The 16,029-nt window shown below is 38.8% G+C and overlaps 2 protein-coding genes across 6 annotated transcripts in view; one reads left to right on the top strand and one right to left on the bottom strand.

Moving 5' to 3' along the window:
* The first annotated feature begins 141 nt into the window (after positions 1–141).
* LOC110853371 (DCN1-like protein 1) lies at positions 142–3,059 on the top strand. The gene is made up of 5 exons (XM_022101633.2): positions 142–446; positions 721–988; positions 1,068–1,236; positions 1,323–1,539; positions 1,639–3,059. The coding sequence occupies exons 1-5, from the start codon at positions 444–446 to the stop codon at positions 1,828–1,830; spliced, it is 849 nt and encodes a 282-aa protein (XP_021957325.1). The 5' UTR covers positions 142–443; the 3' UTR covers positions 1,831–3,059.
* A 954-nt stretch (positions 3,060–4,013) lies between these two features.
* Positions 4,014–16,029, bottom strand: part of LOC110852864 (PR domain zinc finger protein 1) — a 38,654-nt gene continuing 26,638 nt past the window's right edge. For 4 of the 5 annotated variants that reach the window (XM_022100995.2, XM_022100996.2, XM_022100997.2 and 1 more), the window contains 9 exons: positions 14,479–14,652; positions 13,506–14,076; positions 12,298–12,417; positions 8,975–9,100; positions 6,683–8,875; positions 6,474–6,588; positions 6,307–6,396; positions 5,937–6,221; positions 4,014–5,728 (listed from right to left, as the gene is read on the bottom strand). In XM_022100995.2, coding sequence (XP_021956687.1) covers positions 5,556–5,728; positions 5,937–6,221; positions 6,307–6,396; positions 6,474–6,588; positions 6,683–8,875; positions 8,975–9,100; positions 12,298–12,417; positions 13,506–14,027 — 3,624 coding nt within the window. In that variant the 5' untranslated portion in view covers positions 14,028–14,076; positions 14,479–14,652 and the 3' untranslated portion in view covers positions 4,014–5,555. The remainder of the gene's footprint in view (positions 5,729–5,936; positions 6,222–6,306; positions 6,397–6,473; positions 6,589–6,682; positions 8,876–8,974; positions 9,101–12,297; positions 12,418–13,505; positions 14,077–14,478; positions 14,653–16,029) is intronic. The other variant, XM_022100999.2, reaches the window with a different exon arrangement.

A 16,029-nucleotide genomic window follows, 5' to 3' on the forward strand; every position in this document is an offset into this window, starting at 1 on the left:
TTCATTATTTTATACGTCAATTTCTAATTTGTGTAAGTTTAAAAAATTATTTTTAATGAAAATTCAGAGAGACTAAATCATTCCATTGTATGTATTGGCGCGCAGGTTTGAATTTATTCAAGTTTTTGTGTTCCACTTTGTGTGATTCAGTTTGAGAGGAGAGAGCAAAATCGCTCAATTGTCGACATTAATTTTTGAAAATTTCTTTTTAAAAATTCCAACTTTAATTTTTTCTTTAGTTTAAATTAAGTTTAAATATTGTAGTAACGGTGGGTTTGTGTGGGAAGGGAGGGATTGTTGGAGAGGGAGGTGTGTAGAAGGTTATCGAACTACAGTTTACCAGGAAGTCTTGTTGCTGGCTGACTTGTGACTTGCTTGCTTAAAGTGTAGATTTCAAACTTTTCGACACGTTTCTTCGATAACGACACTACATTCTCAACAAGATGGTAAGCGTGTTATCAGTCGTAAAACGAGAAATTATTTATCATGGTGCTGGTATTTGAATTGGCAAATCGCCAAACAATCGTGCAACAACCACGTCAACAACAAACAAACCATGACCCAACGACGCAATTTCTCTTATTGTTCTTCTTTCCTTTGATAATAATCATTCCCAAATTGCGAATCACAATTATCAAAATTTGTGATAACCAAATATTAATAGAAGGCCATTATTAAGTGGTATTTAAGGAGTATTTTTTGTCAATTCCTTCTTTGTAGCACAAACTTAAATCAACTCAACGCGATAAGGTGAAACGATTCATTTCTTTCACCCAAACCAGTGAACAAACCGCAATTTTCTGCCTTGCTCAACATGACTGGAAATTGGAGCTAGCGTCGGATGCATACTTTCAAAATCCTGACAGTTATTGGAGAGAATCATCTACGACGACAGCAAACACGACAAATTCACATAGTAGGATGCATCATCAACAGCAACCTGCAGCTGATAGGAAAAAGATTGAGCAATTGTTCAACAAGTATCGTGGTGAGTAGTATTAAAAATGAGGGAACAACTTTTTAATTATTAAGTAAAATTGAGACGGCTGTCATGCATCGTATTCCAGATCCCAATGAGAACGACAAAATAACAGCGGAGGGGACCTTGCGTCTTTTACAAGATCTCAAACTCTCACCAGATTCTCGACTGGTTTTGATCATGGTGTGGAAAATGAAGGCAGCAACACAATGTGAATTTAGTAGAGAAGAATTTCAATGTGGGCTTAACGATCTAGGGTAAACACGATTTTAGAACTATTCAATTCGCAATTAAGTAGATTACAGCAGAAATATGTAATTTGCATTTAATAAATTTCTTGTAGTGTGGACTCAATTGACAAATTAAGGAATAAATTGGGCATCGTAGAGCAAGACACGATCAAGGATCCCGTGAAATTTAGAGATTTATACATATTTTCCTTCGCCTATGCAAAAAATCCGACTCAAAAAGGAATGGAATTGGAGATGGCGATTCCCTACTGGCACATCCTGCTGCATGGAAGATTTCCACTATTGAAGCTTTGGTCACAGTTCCTCACGGTGAGTTCTTAAATATTTGTATTGTATTTATTTTGGTTGGGTGATTTTTATATAATTTACATAATTTATATAATTTAATTCGTGGTCATTTTGTTACAGGAACAACACAAAAGGTCAATACCACGTGATACTTGGGTCCTCTTGCTAGATTTTTGTCAAACAATTCAGTCTGATTTAAGCAATTATGATGAAGAGGGGGCCTGGCCAGTTTTGATCGATGACTTTGTCGAATGGTGTCGTCCACGCATTTCCTCCTCTAAATCAAGTCAAGAACAAGTCAGTTCGTCTTAATCGTACTTAATAATAATTAAATAAACAACTCGTCAATGTAACAGCGTTGATAGAGGTGTTGGTCAGATCAGATAACATGCATTTAGTTATAGTATATTAACCTGCTACGATTTGTAATATTGTAATCGAGTAAGTGAATTGAGACTCATTTGAATTAAAAAGTAATTCAACTTTCCTTTTATATCAAAATTACTAGTTAATTAAACGAAAGTCATAATAATATTTCATAATCCGACTGACAGAATTTCTCCTTTTCTGGTTACAAATATTACTTCTGCCGTGTAAGTAATTCATTCAAAATGTACACTCTGAAGTTATAAAAAATTACCTCAGCTAAAACAAACTTGTTAAAGCGCTAAACCACACAAGCAGGGCTCGGTTTCAAAGACGCTAATTTTAAAGTCGTTGGGGTACGTAAATATTCAACACGGCACATAAAAAAGTAATACTATTGCGTCCCTGATTATGTAAACCAAGGAAAGTTCACAAGTTTTAATCAGATTTGAATAGTACTGTAACTGTAATACGACATTGCATTTTAATGAAACAAGCTTTTGACTATTTGCAATATTCAGTTTTATCTGCATTTCTATAAACAGTCTTAACAGTCTTATTTAATTTTACCAGTTTAGTAGCGGTAATTGAAGATTAAGTAATTCGTAGTTATTAAGACGTATCCTTATCTGTTTAAACTAAAATATACAGTCGCAATTTATGTTGCGAATAATGTGATGAGTGATCTTATGTAATATTTAACGTATTCTACATAGATAAATAATTCATTTGAGTTTACTAATTATTGTAAATGCAGAATATTTTATTTGTAATAATTAGTAATTAGTCTTTGCGAGAATGACTCTGTGACTTGATTGAATTGTCAGAAACTCTTTGCGTAGCTAAGAAAACTTATTTAAGAACTGCAGTAAAAGCGCAAGTTGAATGCATTTTTACTTCGTATGTGCTAAGCTAGCCAACAACAAAATGTCAACGATTTTACGAATTTTAGGCCGAGAATTTTTTATGAGATATTAATAAGTAATACTTAGTAAACGAACCTGATGATGATAATTATGTAATTCTATGTATGTTCTTATGCTAACAGCAGACGAGGCAGAAAGACAGACAGTTTATAGGTAACGTGTGTAATGATGGACGAAGTAATGAAAAATATTGTTAAGAAAGGAGAAGAAACGCAATAATAAAATAAAATCATGCCATGCAACTTGCAAGTCCATTCCTTGTGAAATTATTTACTTATCATGAGTTTTTGATGAATGTCGATTTTATGTAAATCCCCATCTGCGATTATGAAATGTACTCATGAAAATAATGCATTTTGACAATTTCATCCATACAATTTTAGGTGCATCCATACATATGCAAATTATTTCATGCTAAAAAATTAAATCAAACACGTTTGAATTATTTTTGACAACATTTTAATACTCTCTCCATTAATAGCTAATTACACATAATAAAGTTTTATTTCATAACACGAATATTAATTTTTATGTTGAATTGAAGGCACGTCCATTCTTAGTTCAGAGTGAGGCATAGAGAGAGAGATTTAAATAGATGATAATTTTAACAGTTTTTCATTCTCTTTTACAAAGCATATTTGATCATCAAGAGGAAGGAGTACAGATTTAATTCATTCTTCGTCTCATAAAAAAATCGAAAATTAGCAATAACAAAATTCTAATTGTATTTACTGGCTGGAAAATTTTAAGATTATCTTTACACAAGATAATAATTATAAATATATATAAGTAAATTACTTAAACAATATGGAAATTAATTTATTACAGACGACAAAAAAATGCAGATTCTAAAAAAAAACTATACTATATAAGGGCCATCCATAAATTACATAACGCAAGAGGGGGAAGGGGGGGGGGTCTAAGGCTCCATGTGATATCGTGCCTATGTTGCACATGCCTCAAGGGGGGAGGGAGGGGGGGGTCTAGAAAATCGCGATTTTTGCGTTACGTAATTCAAGGACGGTCCCTAAAATAACAAACAAATTAATAATACCAACACCAATTTTTGTCTATAAATTTACCCATACACCAAAAAATCCCAACCCAAAAAATAATTTACCCCGGTACCAAAATCCCCCGCAATACAAAAATTATTATTGTACAAATTATAAGGAACTATCGAACGAAACGGTATAAAATATGTACAACAAAACGATTAGTTAATGTATAACAATTAACAAGTGAATAATAACAAAACAAAACTAGAAAAGTTTGCTTCAGAAATATAAGAACTGAACTGAAGTAGCCTAAAAATCACAAGTTTTTTTAATTTTTTAATGGGGTCACTAGTCGTAAATACCCGATGATAATATGATAATGGTATGCTGATAATGGTTGTGGTATTGGAGGCAGTTTAGACGGTCAGCTATAAGACAAATAATAATAACCTGCTTATCGATTACCAGAACGAATAAATGTTGAATTAAATAAATAATTAGTAGCAGCGATACATAAGTATGTAATACAGATTTGTCTATAAACGTGGACCTTTCTCACTAAATATATATGAAATCCAAAAAATCTCAACTTTTTCTCCTGTACAAAATTAAATACAATTTCTTCTATTCAACATCATAAATAATGACTCAATAAATTAATTGTCTAAATTAACGAGTTCAATACATGATGAATGTACGTCTCAGATTCAGATATACTCAGAGATAAGTCACGATTAAATGTATCGATATTTAGGAAATTATCACTTGAACGCCAATCAATCAATCTTTTCTCTGATACAAACATATATAGCGCACAATCGTAACGAGCGAGATATTAACGACTAAAATTAACTAATTAACTAGGTAATAGTTGACAAAATAGTAGTACGTAAATAGGGCTTTTCTACATAAATGGTTGAGAGTGGATGGATGGGTGGGTTGGCCGCGTGGGTGTGGTGGGCTTGGAAAATGGTAATAAATAGCACTAGGACTGGTCTCGTTTTTTGGGAAAGTTGAGGCTTAATTTTCGTATTTTTGGCATAGGTATTTTTTTTTAGTTTTTTGTAAAGCCTCACGTGTAGAAAGCAGTTTTCCCTATTTTATCTCATTTTTTCCACTTTTGAGACAAACTGTAAAACGAAACACCAGTGTAATGTTAATCAATCCACGATGAATGATTGATGAGCGACTATAAATAATTAAACTAACTAAATTATGCATGTAGGTACAACAACGTAGTGGAGTTAAATATTCAAGTTGATTGATTTCAAACTGATTGATGAGATTGAACATGTACATAATATGGTACAAAATATAGTAGGGACACGTTGTTATATAAATACTAAATTCAGGGACAGGAGAACGAGAGGAAAATTAATCAACTATCTATAACTAATTCTATCTAACTACATAACTATAATTAACTATTACGTAATAATAATGGTGAATAATTACGTTTTTCTTGGTACATGAATATATATCACACATATTAACTTATCTAATTAACTGATTTCTTGATTATCCATGATGTGATGATGATGTGATTGAAATGATTAGGTAAGTATGATTGATTTAGTAATTAATTAGTCGACGGTGGGAATTGTGCCCTCAATATCTTGGTAAAGATGAGAGATGTTTCTTGCCTTAAAGTTAAACATACATATGGAAGCAGCTTATCGTGTGGACCGTATATGGGTACAATTTCAGGGTTTCTCTTCCTCGTCTCAGGTACGAACAAATGTGGTCACTATTTGCACTGGATGATGGATTGTTGCGGTCTGGACGAGGACGGTGGGGGCCCGTCCCTCTCCCGGCTAATATTTTTCATATCGAGATCGACATCCACCTCGACGGCTTTTCCGCCCGACAGCATCATTCCCGGCGACATGTTTTCATCGTGAGATTCTACATCAATCAGATCTGTATTAAGGAGAGAAAAAGGAAACAGGAAAAAATAAGCGGTTTGTTGTTTGTCGTTTTCACAGCCAAAAAAAAGATAAGATACAACAGCCCTCAGGTTTAGCGTTAGTATTTATCGGATCAAAAAACGTAACGAAAAGTTATGTATTTAGGTAGAAAATCGTCACGGATTGATTCATCTATTTCATAAATTTGATTTGTAACTCACCACCGTTGCTCCCATCGTCAGATTGACCATAATCCTCGTCGAAGTCCATTTGAGAGTTGTCCCCCTCGCCGGAATTTGGGCCGGGAGGGGTGCGTCGGTCCAAGATTAACTCTTCCTCGTTACTTGGTTTGCATGACGTCGTTTTCCAATGAGTCCTCAAACCACTCGCGGAAATGTACTTTTTGCCACAATTGTAGCATTTGTAGGGACGCTCATTGTTGTGGAGGCGTTTGTGCAACTTGAGGTGGACAAATTGTGTAAACCTTGTGGGGCAGAGGTCACACGCTGTTTGGTTTGAGACAAATGAACATTAATTAATGCATTGTTTATATAATGAAGGATGAGAATTCCATGGATTAACTCTTCTTACCGTATGGTTTTTGGCCAGAATGGAGGCGCAGATGCGTCTTGAGGTTGGATGTGGAGGAAAATCTCTTCAAGCAAATTTCACACTCGTGCGCTATATTTGTAGTAAAATTAAATTGTTATATTCAATAGAATAATTAGAATTTGTAAATTCTTATGTAAAACACTTACGCTTTTCGCCCGTGTGGACTAAATGATGCTTTTGGAGGTGGGCAAGTTGGGTAAAGGACTTCGTACAGGTTTTGCACTTGAAGGGACGTTCGCCAGAATGAGTGCGCAAGTGGACCTGAAATTTAAAATCAAGATGCATGGAATTAGGAATTGAGACAATTGTGAGAGAATTTTTCAAAGATAATTTCAAAATTTTTTTTGAAACCCACCTTGAGATTAGACAACTGTCCAAAAGTTTTCATACAAATGTTGCACTCGTAATGCATCTTGCCATCCTTTTTCTTCAGTGGGTATGGAAGACTGCGATACCCTCTCGTCCCCCCAGGACTGCAAGCACCCTCGTAATCCGAATCATGCTCCCTCGAACCATTCGAGTCAGACCCACCCGATCCGAAACCAGACCCACCCATCCCAGGAGGTGAGATTAGTAGGGGAGTGAGTTCCTTGAGAAACGACGAGTTTGTGGGGGGAAGTCCTCCACGACGGTGAATATCGGGATGCGAGAATGGTGGACTGTTCCCACCACTCCCACTGCCACCACTGGACGTGGAGGTGAAGGAATGGTGATGCAATCCGTTGGGTGGGGGACCGTAATGTGGCGATGGAAGTGGGGATGGAATCTCCTGTTTGTTACTCCCACTTCCAAGAGGCGGAGGAGGAGGTGGATGATTCGACGTGTAGATGAATGGGGGCCGAGAATTGTTAAAGTTTTCCATTCTGAGTTGAAATTCTCTTTGGTGTTGGTGATGCTGGTGGTGCAGTTGTTCCTGCGATGGAACGGCGGGTTGACCAGGTGGAGATGACCCGGTTACATGATGGTGGGGGTGACCTGGGTGGTGAGGAGGTGGGTAGAAGAGACCAAAGTGTGGTGGAGGACCATGCAGCGGAGCATGTGGAGGAGGTCCACCATTGTTAAAGTGGTGTTGGAAATGATTTGGTGGTGGTGGGTGAGATGGTGGGTGACCATTGTATGCTTGTTGCGGTCCATGGTGATGCCCATTTGTTGGTGGTGTTGGTGGCGGTGGAATGTTATTGTTATGTCCGGGACGCAGGAGTAGGATGGGTTCATGTTTTGGACTTGTTCTCATCATGAATGCCGCAGTAGGGGGGACAGCAGGGCCCATGTTTTTGCTCTCTGCTGGTGGTGACGATGACCTCCGTTTGTTGGAGGTTGATGCTTGCTGATGATGGTTTGGTGGTGACGGGCTTTTGTGATGTGGCCGTGACGCAGCCTCCTGTTGGAGCGAGTATCGGTGTGACTTTTTGTAAGAGTAGGGATCCTTCAACTCCATGGGGGAGAGTTGGTGCGTTTTTGGTGGCGAGGGTGGCGACTGGGCTTGTCCCGAGTGGAGCAGAGATGCCTCACCCCCGGCGAAGCGACGGAGTAAAATGCTTTCCAAAATACCAATAGCAGCGCCCGGTGGGGGCGACTTGTTCGAGGGGAGACTATTCGGAATATTGGAGGCCGGGACGATGGACGAATTTGTGGTCGTAGAAGTAGTCACCACTTTGATGGTAGTCTCACCATCGTGGGATTCCATCTCTTCCCTACTCCGCTTGGGAGACGTGCCACCGCTCGTGGTCAATTTTGGCGACACGACGGACGACGACGAGGAAGACAAGGTGCTCTTCCCTGAGATGGAACTGCTCCGGTGCAGCTTAAGTCTGGCCAGGTGCCCTGTGTCTCGATGGGGTGGAGATGATGGTGGTGATGCCGGTGGGGATGATTTAATGACAATCTTTTCCACATTTTCTGTGGTCGCTTCACTGCTATTCGCCCTGTACGCCTTTGTCATCTTGATCTTAACTTTGCGAAACTCATTGCTGGCTCCCTTCGTGACGGTGACGGTGTCACTGCAGGCCTCTTCGGCAGAGCTCTTCCTCCCCTCTTTCGCCGCTGGGACAAGGATTTTCGTCACGGTTGTGGCATTGCTGAAATCCAGGATGTAATTGTTGTCCGCATCATCTTCAGAAGATGACGACGAAGAGGAGGAGGATGAGGATGACGAGGAAGAAGATTGTGACGAGGACGAAGACGTCTCGCCCACGCCCGGCGGAGTCATCACGGCAATGTCGTGATATCCTTGGGAATGGTAACCCTCATCAGATCGGACAGACCTCTGACCGACATCACACTCTTTTCCGGAAGGTGGGGAAAGTAACAAGTTTTGGTTGACGGGCAAAGAATCAGAAGATTTATTTCCCGTTTCCGTATCTGTTGTTGTTTGTGGAGGAGGAGGTGGTGGAGGTGACATTTCTCCAGCCACACTTTGGCGTATCTTCATCAGCATCAATTCTCCAGTGAGAGGGTATTGCAACCGCTCGGCAAATTCGCGACAATACCAGACTAACAATTCTTGATTGGGCATGATTGGCTTGACCGTGTAGAAGAAAATTTGCATCTGTATAGTAGTAAAAGAAGCAGAAATGAGGAACAAGTACTTCAAAGGATGCTACTTCCGATCGAGCGGGGAAATTGAGATTGATCATAATAAACTTACGTTGTACTGGCAGGCGATCAGATTTTGCGCATCCGATGAGTAGGCCGGATTTACATATCTCATCCAATTTGCTTTTGAAATGTCGAAGCCATCAACGTAATAACTCAGCTCACCATCCTTGTAAATCTGCGAGAAAATAAGAGAGCTAATTTTATTACCACTTTCACTCACATACGCCTATTCAAATTACCCGAGAAATGCAAAAACCATGTGTGTAAGTACAAATTATGACGTACTATTCATGAATCTCTACCCCACAAAATCAATCTGATTCAGGTTACGCAATATGTAATATTTTACATAATAATTTACGTAATGAAATCGAAATTACAATCAAGGTCAAAATTAGCTCAGATTACGTAAACTTCCACCTGCCGTTGTATGTAATAACTTTACTGTGAAATGATTACAATCCTAATGCAGATTTTACCTTGGGAAGAAAGGAGGAAGCAAAACCGAACAACCAACACAATAATAACTACAGCTATCCAAACACCAGCTAATAACACGTACATAACTAACTATTCAGTTTGGGCGTATAATACGCCGCGTATTAGTATTAGTACCAAGCAGGCAGTTATTATAGTGCAGGCAGTTATTACAGTTTAGCTAATGCTACTTCGGAATGGAACATTAAAACATGAAATAATAAATAAACTCTTCTAACTACGCAAACTATTTAAAGTGTACGGTCGGAGGAGAATATAGATCAAATTGAATTCATAACAATAATCGTCTCAACATGCATAACAGGAGAGCAGTTCGTCTGCTATATGCACATAAATACCACTGGGTACGAGTTACTACCTACAAAAACTAAGTAGTTAGTGACGCTATGATATGATGCGAACTTGAAACGGGAAGAGGTGCGCTTATTACTAAAATTGACTCACAAAGTTATTCGCAATGCATAACGTATATTCTCCCAAATTCTAAAAGTAAGTCTACTACTTTTCCTCCTCGTGCGGATGACGGAGATTCAGATTTCATGTTGTTATGATGAGAAGAAGACGTACTTAAATATGCCGGAGTGTGTCGCAAGAATAACGCTCACTCCACGCGCTTTTAATCCCTATTATCGCATTCATAAGTAATCTGTGTACATATGTATGTAACCGATTTGTTTGTCTCCACTCTTAATGATGCGGAAGGTCTCTCTCATCCAGCATAAGTTTAATGAATTTGTAATTGGGCAAGATCGGAGATCGGCATGGACTCTGTTGCATGCTTGTAATGTAATCTCACACTCTAACTGTCCGTCGCCAATTTAATGTGTTCGTGCTACTACAAGTTTCGCATTTTATTTATGCATACGACGAGACCATTGATGATGATGATCTTCTTCTTCTTCATCCTTGAGCTTGGTTTGGCTGTGATCATGATTCATTTAAATTTTGTGCTGGATTGAATTCATGCCACACTTTTATTAAGCGTATGATGATCGTCATCTCCGTGACATTTCACCTTCGTCCGTCGTCGTATAATAATAATCTTACAGCTAACAAGCTATACATACACAGTTTCATTCATGGAACTAAATTCTTCGCTTGGAATTTCAAATTCGTTTTCCTTTTCGTATTCAATGTCACGTAGTTATCTATCCATCCCCATCTCGTGAGTATAGGTATATATGAAATGGGATGGAATGCAAAACAGTGTGGATAAATACATACACGCGTCTGCATGGAATGAAATGAAATCATCGTCTTAACCTTAAAAAGTCAGACAACAACTGTGCATGCATTTTTTTAATAGGGAGAAAAGAATTGGATCAAAATCAATGTCACACACATAACGACACGTCTGGCTCATTTTTGATAGGACAGGGATAACATCAACACTATTGCGAGTACGTATTATGCATCTGATGTATTCCTCTAAAAGTTTGAACTGCATCCTTGCACAGCATTTCTTTATTATTTCCTCGACTCTTGGCACGGATACCAGAAATAACAAACCTCGTCAGCAAACGGATCTGCATGCGAAAAATGGAGAAGAACTACGCAGAGAGAGAGTGAGATAACGTGGAATATAAAGATGTCAATTGTGGTGCCGTGTCCTCGATTTTTTTAGCTCCCCCCACGGTATGCGAGATCGTGTAATGTGTCGTCGTCTCTCTGTTGGGGTGGCATCACAGTAAAATGCTCTATTTCCATCGGTAATGAACCCTGCATCATTACACAAACAGATCCATACAAATAGCGTCACTCGCACCATGTGATACTTACTGGAGAGAAAATAAATAGGATATCATGACGATGATCATTGATCATGACATGAAATCCTTAACAACAAATGCGGCGGCTCTGCTAATAGTAGCCTATTCAATTTACGAGTTCAGTGCCAATGCCAAAAAACTCATGCCATGTTTTCCCCCTCCTCCACAGCTATAAATATTATTTGCCAAACTTTATATTAATGTTGCGAACCATTTCACTTTCAACAACTCCCCCATCATCATCATCCTGCACGAGTGGAGTGGATTGCAAATAATGGCGAATATAATGTAATGGTGGGGTTAAGTAAGTATGGGGTTTTTGCAATTTTAGTACGAGTCAACTACTGGAGGATTGGATTTACAGTGTGAATTTTCAATTTCAATCCGTCCATACCTCTTCAAAGTAAATAGTTATCCATACCCAGAAAAATCTATTGTTTGGCAGTACACGAAAAGCTGCAGTGATGCGAATGATATTAATGGGATGGATTTTACTTCTGCGATCGGTGTTGATGATGCAACTTGATTTTTTTTCCATGAATTTAAATTGCTTTACTTTCGCTTATTTTCTTTCCCTTTTCCTCAACCAGGTTCATTTTCATGACGCTAATAATTCTGTTTTCTAACGTGTCGTGAAGTCAGCCAGAGTATTTACTGGAGAGAAATGAACCATGAATTTATTTATATAATGAAACGAAACAGACAGCAGAACACGAAGAATGAAATGGGACTCGACGATGATGAAGTGAAGCTCAAGGTTACATATTTAGCTGCTCTATTTTGCCAGCCACCAGGAATTATTCCTAGATACGATACAATAATACGGACATGATGCATAATAAATAGTATTCTACATAATCCATTTCAGGAGAGGAGAAATTGTTAGGTAATAACAATTATAATTGTACATAGCAGCGTAACTCTTAATACGGGAGGCACGCAAAAATAAATAAGCAGGAAAAAGCGATTATGGTTTCAGGATTATGAATTAGATTTCGTGTGCGTGTCTGGAGGATCCAGTTCTGTCCTGACTCATAGTTTAAACACTTTTGGTTTTATGAGAGCAATTTTATAACTAAATTTTTAGAAAATTAAGTGTACTTACCCGCCAAAAATATTTCCGACAAGCATTTTCAGGAACTCGATCTGGTGGGAAGGTATTTCCAGCGAAAGGTCCGAACCGGGTGCCAACTGGAATATAGCCGTTACTCCACACGCCGAGACCCTGTCGTAAAGAATGAATGTTCACGATACGGTCACAAACAACAGTGGAAAAATAGTGACGATTATTTTGGTGACACTGATGACGGACATGACACTGACACTGGGCAAGGTTATAATATTATTATTATAGCACAGTGTTTAGCATTACAAAAAAAAGAGAGCAAATCCACTAATGACACCTCACCAAACCAACCAAAATGACACTACAACAACAATCCTCGTGTAATGATAAGGTACAACTTTAGGTTGGAAATGAGACTAAAATCAAATCCAACCTGCTTCTGTCTGCGTGTTGGCTAGAGTGACTGGAATAGAATTGCACACTTTTACTTGTTGTTTGTTGGCCGGTCGGTATCGGTGGTTTGGTTGGTGGCGAATGGCATGTGTGGTGAAGAGTACGTAAAATAATAAAATTGATCTCATACACGAGGAGGTATTTAAGTAGCGGATCATAATAGTCCGTGTACATATATCTGCTAGTTGAGGTGGCTGGGAGTAAAAGTGTTGCAAAATTCACTACTACTTTACTATACGTACGTACACACGCCACGCCACGCAAAATCTGGACGAATGCGAAGAAAGTAATCTTCTCCCTCGAGTGTCATAAAAATGGGATCCATAACTATAAATATGTTAATCAGGAGGAGACTCCTCGTATAACATATTGCGTATTGAATTTGAATGGATCCAGTTACTACTTACAACTTGACGCTGAATGATATCTTTTTTCTGAGACGATTATCATGTACCTCACTCAACCCGACACGATATGCTCGTGTCACTCAAAATAGCGAGATTATTATTTATATACGCGACACCACCACTACTACGATCCGATTAGAATATGTACGTACAACTAGTAGACAAACAAATGCTTGATTAAGGAATCGACTCGACCTTATCCTTCCTTGAGATTTGTGATTTACTTAAAACTAAACTTAGCAAGATAATCTGTAAGTACACGTTCCAAATTCCAGACAGCAATAAATATGAAATTTTATTATAAATATGATGCGCGTGCACTGATCGGATGATTTCTGGTTGATAAAAATATTATACGTAACGTCATTATTGTTAGAATTGACTTACATCATTAATGACGCCGGATGGCTTCAGAATTAGATTTCTCGGGAGGGAAGCTTCCGCTTTGTTGGGCGCATCCTCGGGAACGCCGGAGAAATCGTGGGCAAAAAACACGGTGAGTTTTTCATAGTCTTCCTCCTTCAACTTGGAGTTGTCGTAGGACCCGTCCTCGTTCAGGTGGGAGGACGACAAGGCTTCTGGTAGTTGTTCTCGTGGCGCTTGTTGTGGTTCTGGGGGAGGAGGAGTTGGGGATGATCGCTTCACGACGTCGTCACCATGCGCGGGGATGAGAAGGGTGGACGAGGACAAGGACCGGGTCGGTGGGGAGACGTTGTTGTTCGAATTGGCGGGGTTGAGACCACCCCCACCGGAAGAGGAGGACCGATGGTGTCGATGGTGATGGTGGTGGTGATGTCCGCCTAAAGTCCGGTCGGGTTGGTTGGTGTGATGGTGGTGGTGGCGATGACCGTGACCACCCGTGGCGGAAGAGGGCGACGTGAAACTCTGAGTCTCCGTGACTTCTCCCATTTCAGTTAATTCGAAAGGCGAGATGATGATGATGAATTTTTTTTGTTTTCTGAAATTTTTTAGGAAAATTATGTTATAGTAAAAGTTCAAAAATCGTACGCATGTACATATGTAAAAAGCCGGTAGTAAATAAAATTATTTGTGGTTTTGTACTTATTAATTGCATAATAAAGCAAAAACCCATTATGATTTTAGCATTCTTATAATTTTCTATTGTTTTCTGTACACATATTTAAATGACATGCGTAAAATAAAGTAACTTTGTAAGTATGAAGAGAATAAATAATAGGAGGTCATAAGGTCATTTCCGTGTGCAACAACAATCAGAAAAGAAATGAATTATTCCTCCAGATGGACTTTTACTTACTCTTCATTTCAATAATTTGACTCATAAAATAAAATAACATGAAAAAGTGAGTAAGAGAGAAAGTAAGAGGAGAGAAAGTCAAACCTTAATGCAGGCAGGCAGATCCACTTGACAGTTTTTTTGCTTCTAGAACTCTAATGTTCCCAGGAGGGAGAATGACATAACTTCCGGTCCAGGACTGGGTATGTACGTGGTACGTCTAATTCAGTCTTCTTGATATGGATGAAGAAATCGGTGTGGACCGGATTGGACAGGACACTGCAAGAAAATGAGAGGACAGCCTTGTTTTAATTTTTAACTAGTACTCAAAGTAAATTTAAACAATTTGGTCATCGAATGCGGAAGATTTTTTACGGGTTTAATTGTGTCACCACCACCACCACCATTCAGTTAGTTAATTGTGCATGGTGTGTGTGAACTAATGAAACAAGTTATTAATAGAAAATGAAACAATTAACGCTAAATAACAATGGGTTATTAATATTATTTGATTAATGATTTCTGCCCATCTTATTTTTGACCACACACACCTCGACAGATCCTGAGATCGAGTCCCAACACCCAATTTTCGGGGGGACTGACTTTTATTCCGTGATTTAGAGTCTAAATCACTAATCCGACTAACCAACGACCTTGTGCAGCGTGGGAGGATAAATTAAAGTATAAACAGGAACGTGGCGATGGAATAATAACAATTCGAACGTTTTGTTTATAGTTGACGTTCAATTCTAAAAAGTGAAGAACAATAGAATTGAATCCAAACTCGTATCGGCTTCCGGATCAAGTTTTCTATAATAATTCTTGGAATTTCGTTCGAATAAGAATAGCTTTGTGGGTTAATGGTATTTGGTCGAAGGAGAAAAGAAAAGAGTGCCATGTTAAATCAGCGAGGAAAAGCGATAGCCATGTGTACATATGTAGATTTACTTCCTTTGATCCGGATAACAAGACTCGCATGATTATGCAGCCTGGCATTTTGTAACGTGATCCAAACTAAATAAATAATGTTGTGCAACCACTTTCTTGATATCCTCCCTTTGTCTGGCGGGTGGATTAAGCAGGCTGACTTTGACCTGGAAATGTCAATATTGAAATGAAATAAAATACGCCCTAGAGAGAGAAAGTAGACGGAGGAGAAGAAAGCAGCCCCACCAATCAACCCAACCATTCGTCATGAAATGATGGGTAGAACACAATCAAAAGGCAATAATGTTACGACCCCGCCCCCCCACCCACGGGGGGTCATGAGATGAGAAGTGGTACTAACTAACGTATGTAACAACATATGTAAATTCATACGTATGTAATTGGACAGCTCCAATTTTAATCAGCTCCCTGTTCTTTTCGTTACCTCGTCATCATCAAAGGTATTAACGGTAGGATTTCAAAATTACATGTTTTGCACAACCCGACCATCATTATTATCTCCACTTGATCCCATCCACTCGGTCCACTCCAGCCAGATGAAAACCCTTGTTGAGATCCGTTGCATGGAAAAGTTTACTAAACCAAATGCCCAAATAACCATAAGCCTTACTCAAAATACGTACGTAAATCATAAGTATTTAAGGTAAGGTCAAGGCCACGTTGTGGCGAGGTCACCCGGCCAGCAAGTCTAACATTGATCTTAAGACG

Source organism: Folsomia candida, unplaced genomic scaffold (genome assembly GCF_002217175.1).
Source record: "Folsomia candida strain VU population unplaced genomic scaffold, ASM221717v1 Fcan01_Sc008, whole genome shotgun sequence".
NCBI classification, from domain to species: Eukaryota; Metazoa; Arthropoda; class Collembola; order Entomobryomorpha; family Isotomidae; genus Folsomia; species Folsomia candida.

What these genes read in the sequence shown, in the direction of transcription:
- LOC110853371 (XM_022101633.2), top strand. An exon ending in ATTGTTCAACAAGTATCGTG is followed by an intron (nt 989 to 1,067) that starts GTGAGTAGTATT and finishes ATCGTATTCCAG; the next exon opens with ATCCCAATGAGAACGACAAA. An exon ending in TTTGGTCACAGTTCCTCACG is followed by an intron (nt 1,540 to 1,638) that starts GTGAGTTCTTAA and finishes ATTTTGTTACAG; the next exon opens with GAACAACACAAAAGGTCAAT.